This window comes from Amblyomma maculatum, chromosome 4 (genome assembly GCF_055883805.1).
Source record: "Amblyomma maculatum isolate TAMU_Amacu chromosome 4, ASM5588380v1, whole genome shotgun sequence".
Taxonomy (NCBI): Eukaryota; Metazoa; Arthropoda; class Arachnida; order Ixodida; family Ixodidae; genus Amblyomma; species Amblyomma maculatum.
The window spans coordinates 156,851,104-156,857,103 of NC_139347.1; the positions used below are offsets into that span (position 1 = coordinate 156,851,104).

General features: G+C 48.1%; 1 protein-coding gene across 1 annotated transcript in view; it reads right to left on the reverse strand.

Annotated features, from left to right (window-relative positions):
• Positions 1–6,000, reverse strand: part of LOC146193342 (uncharacterized) — a 64,075-nt gene that overhangs the window by 29,584 nt on the left and 28,491 nt on the right. The window contains exons 9-11 of the mRNA XM_084600523.1: positions 5,331–5,499; positions 4,037–4,208; positions 3,546–3,646 (exon numbers count right to left, since the gene is read on the reverse strand). Of these exons, the coding sequence (XP_084456649.1) occupies positions 3,546–3,646; positions 4,037–4,208; positions 5,331–5,499 (442 nt within the window). The remainder of the gene's footprint in view (positions 1–3,545; positions 3,647–4,036; positions 4,209–5,330; positions 5,500–6,000) is intronic.

A 6,000-nucleotide genomic window follows, 5' to 3' on the forward strand; every position in this document is an offset into this window, starting at 1 on the left:
ATAATCGCTTAGAGGGCCGAATGTCGTCCAGAATGGGCGGCTTCCTTGTCTTCCTTGGGTGTTTATGTCTCTTGCCCACAGCTTCAGCCCCCGGTCCAGATGGAGTACATAATAAGGCACACTGAAACCTCGATTCCCAATCTATTGCTGCCCTTACCGAATGCTTTAACGAGTGCTGGCAACGGGGAACCCTCCCGCCGCAATGGAAAGAGGCCAAAGTTGTGTTTATGTCAAAATTTGGGAAACCATTGCTAATTTCAAACCTTAGGCCCATCTCTCTCACCTCTTGTGTCGACAAACTAATAGAGCATGTACTCCATACCGGAATTTGTCAATATCTAGAAGGCGAAAATCTCACGCCCACCTGCATGTTTGGATTTCGTCCTGCCCTTTCTCATAGGTAGTCGACTTACAGCTAAAACATACATTCTCGACAGCCAAACCTATGACACCAAAGCCATACTAGTTGTGGATCTGACCAAAGCATTTGATAATGTTACACATTCAGCAATCCGTAAGTATCTTACAACCCTGGGAGTCGGTGCCAGGTTGTGTAGTTACGTCCGAGACTTCCTCACCCAGCTCACAGCCACACTTATCTTTGGTTACCACTGCCTTCAGGAGATCACACTAGGTGCACGAGGTACGCCCCAGGACGCTGTCCTCTTCCTTATACTATTCCACATAGCACTTCTTCATCTACCTAAAACCGTAGCTCAAATCCCCGACATTCATTTCAGCATCTACACCGACGACATCACTGTCTGGGCTAACTGGGGCAGCAATGCCGAAATAAATGAACACCTACAAATGGCACTAAACATCGTCGACACCTATTTAGAGAATGTAGTCTAACTTGTTCCCCTTCAAAATCAGAACTCTGTGTCTACCGCCCCAAGCAATGCTATACAGGCAGTCCGCCTATTTCCCTCAAGCTGTATACCCATTCGATCCCACAAGTATCCAAAGTCCGTGTGCTGGCTCTAGTTCTTCACTCCCATGGTGCACACGGGAAAGTCATAAATACTCTTCATACACAATGTCAACAGACCACTCGACTGATTCGCCGCATAGCCAACCGCCGGGCAGGCTTACGCAAGCGAAACACAATTCGCCTCACCCAGGTTTACATTATAAGTCGCGCCACATATGCCCTTCCATACCTCCCCCTCAAACAAAAGGAGAGATGCCGGGTGAACGCGCTCCTACGAAGTTGCACGGAAACAGCTCTACGACTTCTCCCCAGCACATCTAACGCCCGACTCCTTAAACTCGGTGTAAGCAACACTTTCGAGGAACTTAGAGAGGCTACATTAATGGCACAAATATCCCGCCTATCCAACTCGGCGGCTGGACGCACTTTATTAACCCACTTAAACCTTATCCTAGTTACGCACCTTATTGATGGTGTCCCCTTTTCTCCTAACCTCTGCTCTAACCTCCTCCTACCTCCCATCCCTAAAACCAGACCACGGCTGCAGAGTAGTCAGGGCTCACGCCCTTCACAGACAATATAGCGAGGTCGAAGAGGTGGTCTACGTGGACGCAGCGGAATATACGTCAGGATCCTATGTGGTTCTGGCTGTAGCCGACAATCCAGCAAAGCTGCTTACTTTCAGCTCTATAATCATCAATTCCACCACAGAGGCAGAGGAGGCAGCCATTGCGCTTGCTGACATCTGTAAATCTGCCACAAAAATTATCTCTGACTCCGAATCTACGATTCTATACTATGCCAACGGCTACATATCCCGCACCGCTGCTCGCATATTACGCTTCTGACAGCCCCGGCACCCCATAAGCCTCATCTGGACGCCAGTACATGCCGGCCTCCCTGGTAACGAGGAGGTTAATTCCCTAGCCCGCGGTGTTACTTTACGGGCTAGAGGAAAGGAGGAGCCGCTCTACAGGAGGAGGAGCTCTACAGGCCGAGGAGCGCCTCCTCTCCTTCCGGGATATTCTCTTGTACTACCGGGACAAACGAAGGGAATATACACTCCCAGCACCCTCTCTCACCATAGCGCAGGCCGTTCACTGGCAAAGCTTACAGACTCGGACTGCTCCATATCCTAAACTACTGCATGCCCAATACCCTGACCAGTTTTCATCATCATGCAGACTGTGGCAAACCAGGACACTTCCTACACATCCTTCTTGCATATCCCACCTTTCCCCATTCCCGATCACCGAACGTAGCACAGTCCTACGGGACGTCTCTCATGAAGAGCACCTCAAGTCAAGACCAACAGAAGGTCATTCCAGTGCTATGACAAGGATTGCTCTACAAGGATTTTCTTTTGCGTTATACGGGTGTCTCCCATGTAGTAAGGGAGCACCCAAGTGCCATTAAGGGGACTTCGCCCCACTATTTGTTCCAAGGCATAAAATATTTCTACCACCACCCCTCTCAGCCCTCCAGCTCAGCCCCTCCTCCTCTGTGGCGGCCACCGAGCATGTTCTCTAATTTCTGAGCGCTTCCCCCCCCTCTCATCCTACGGGGCGGCGATGGTGTTCGTCGGTTGCGGAGGCGCAGGCTCGCTATCAGCGGATCACCGTGCGTGCGGAGGAAGAGGGAGATGGTGAAGGGTGGCTGTTCCTGGCGCTACGGGCAGGTCAGCGCCGCTTCGGCGGGGGCTAGCCTGCCATCGAATTATCTGTTGTAGGCCGTCATTGCAACCGCCACCGCTTCGGTGGTGGACGACGGCTGTTGCGGCGCGCGTCTTTCTCTACCTCTTCTTTTTCTTTCTTCACTAGTTTCTCTTCTTTTGTTGTTGTGACTGTAGGAAGAAGGAAAAGAAAATGTATCGGCCTGCTACTGGCTCTGTAACTGAGTCGCCTCCACTGCCTCGGGCGGACAGAAGATAAAATAGAGAAGAAAGAAAAAGAAGAGGGAGAGAAAGACGTGCGCCGCAACAGCCGTCGTCAATCACCTATGTAGTGGAGGGTGCAATGAAGGCCTACAACAAATAAATATTCGGTGGCAGGCTAGCCCGCGCCGCAAGCGGCGTTGACCTACCTGTCCCAACTCCATCAGGGCCAGGATCAGATCGCCTCCTTCACGAGGCAGCGGAGGTGGCTCAGCTACAGAGCCAGTAGTAGACCCGTGCATTTTCTTTTCCTTCTTCCTATAGCCATTTTAACAACCACATCCCAAGCCGAAACGCAGAGCCCATTGCCTTGACTCGCTAGCGGCGTCAGCGGCATCAGTCAGTCGCTGCTATCTCTCGCCACGCAACGTTGAACCCATGGTGCCTCCCACAAGTACTCTCTTCATTTCTCCGACCAGAAAGCTTCCTTCATGACAGACAAGAACTGTCAATTGAGTTTTTTTTTTTTGGAGGAATGTGTAAAGGAATAAAAACGTTGTTTGTAATGTACATAAGTCTTGCTCGAAATTTTTGTTTTAATCTATTTGAAAAGGTGAAGCAGCTAATGAGACAAAGAGCACGTATCCCCACACACACACTACCACCAGCAGTAAACAGTGACCTATCGTCACTTAAGCGAAAACTGCCTTGTCTCACTTTTGTGCTGCCTGGACTCACCTTCATGTCCAGGTCAGGAACGGGAGGACCGGAACAGTTTGCATCACTACAGACGTGTCTGCAGTACGTGGCTGCAGCGGCTACTTCTGTCAGTCCGTATCCTGGGGAAACAATGCACACAGTTATGCAAAGTGGGCCGAGCCCGAAGCATGCGCTAACGGAAGTGCACAATTTCTCTTAGGGACCGGGTTTCATTGTCTGGCTGCAGGTAAATATCGGAAAAATTGGTAACAGCAGAAACTTAATTGTAATTTGCTATACACATTTGACGTTCCTGACCAATTCAGTTGTTTGCGCACTTGTGATATTAAAAAATGGCCTTTTGTGGACAGCAACGTATTCCTTCTTGGCAACCTCTGCTAGAGCACTGAGATATTAAAGAGCTTCTATACCTCTGAGAGCTATTCCTAATATTTTACTGTCATTACCAGATGCTTTCAACCCCTTTTCTCCACTACAATAAAAGCACATAGCCAACTCGTTAACCTTACCACACAGAACCATGGCACAGGGAAACATTTCCGACAGCCGCTCTATATGCTTGGTCGGAATCGAGTTCCCACCGATGAGGATTGCCCGCACTCCACTCAGATCAAGCTTTTCCGGCCGAGGGGCTTCGATGAGGTAGCGGACGTAAGTTGGATACAGCAAAAGCATAATGTTCTGAAACGAAAAGCAATTATCCCTTCTGTGGTACTTCTTCAGAATTTTGAGTACGCCCTATCTGTCAGCCAGCTTACTAGGTTTAAAAATCTGAGACCTCACTCCTGAACAAAAAACCTGTGTGGTATTCTTGGCTGCAACCTGATGCTCATGGCTTCAGAAACGATTTTAGATATAGGTTTTTTTTTCGAGCCCAAAGAACAAGAACGGTACTGAGCTGATCAGTATCATAGGCAAAGCTCAGAAAGGCATTACGCTCACGTGGTAATTCGAGCGTCACGTTTTCGAAAGTCATGACTACCAATGTAAGTAGCCAGTTGGTCTTTCTGCAGCCTGCTGTACGCCTGTAATTTATAAGATGCCGCACGTCAATACATCAGCGCTGCACAGATGTAGCATCGGGCAATGATTTCATGTCAAACCAAATAAATCTGGGACGCACTAGTCACTCTGCTCTCGGTATTATGTTATCGCATAAACGCAAGCGTTAATATACACAATATTTCTTCTATTAAAACTCTGTTTTTTGAGTTGCACGACCACTTTATTGGGCATAGCATTGCCAGCCTTAGTGTGGATGGAGTGCTTCTCAGACGTGTTAACTCATCGTCTTCCTGTGTACTGTGTTCTTCTGTGGCTTTCAGCCTCCTGGCCTGTTAACAGCAGAATGGCCAACAACTACATAACACGCATATTCATTAAGGTGAGGCTCTTTAATTTTCGGAAGGTTGAACACCATCTTAGTTAATATGCATATCAATTTATAGATTTTCCAAAACGACATTCTCATAGTTATTATACGATAACAATATCAAAAATGTAAACACTGATGCGAATATTATACTTCTGGGGGCCTTCAGGCCTGCGGATAAATAACGCACGTAAAAAGAATTCCTAAAATGCTGGTTATGTAATAACATTAGCCAGCATAATTAACATCTATCAGCTGTATGCTGATGCACGACACTGCTCACAGTGCTATACTCACAAAAAGTGGCCTAACTTTAAATCAGAGTTTTGAAAATTGCGAATAAGTGTTAGGTTAAACAAATTGTATCATACAGCAAGGACGCTGCTTCGAAAATGTGATATAGGAATAACCCTGAAACTATAGCCTTCTACCTTGTATGCCCCACATGCTCGAAGTAGACTGGCGATTCCTATGGTGCGCAGCGCGACCGTTGTTGCACCGTTGCACATCTGGCAACAGGTGACACAGAGACCGAGAGGATGAGCGAACGGCAGCAACCCCAGGTACACGTCCCTCTCGAAAAACGTGGTCTTCTCGGACCTGGGACGAAAAGGATAAAAAAAACATTTACCATAAAGTAATTTTCTAAGAAACCTCCAAACGTTACTTGTGGTGTCGAATAAATGAATAAATAAAATTAATAGGGCACTTAAGCTCCACTTTTAAGGGTATGACGCCATAGCGTAGACCACCGCTCCACATATAAAGTCCCGCTTTATTTAAGCCGTATAAAAGTTCCTGCATTGCCTACAGGGATAAGAGGAAATGCAACGGTCCTGGCAGACTGATTACAACATCACCATAATATGAAAGTGTAAGCCCGAGTTGGCCACACCTGCCAAACGTAACGTCAGACAAGCCCGAGGCACCAGAGCGAGCACTGCAAGGCTTGCTGGTTTCACCGTGGCGTGCCGAGTTTACAGCGCCTGGCTGGGAGCGGCGCTTTGACAGAGAGCACGGGACAGGCTCGCCGCTATGTGACACACGGCCCCAGGCATTGCTTTTTTGTTGTTGTTTTTTGAGGAATGCAGTGGGGGGGGG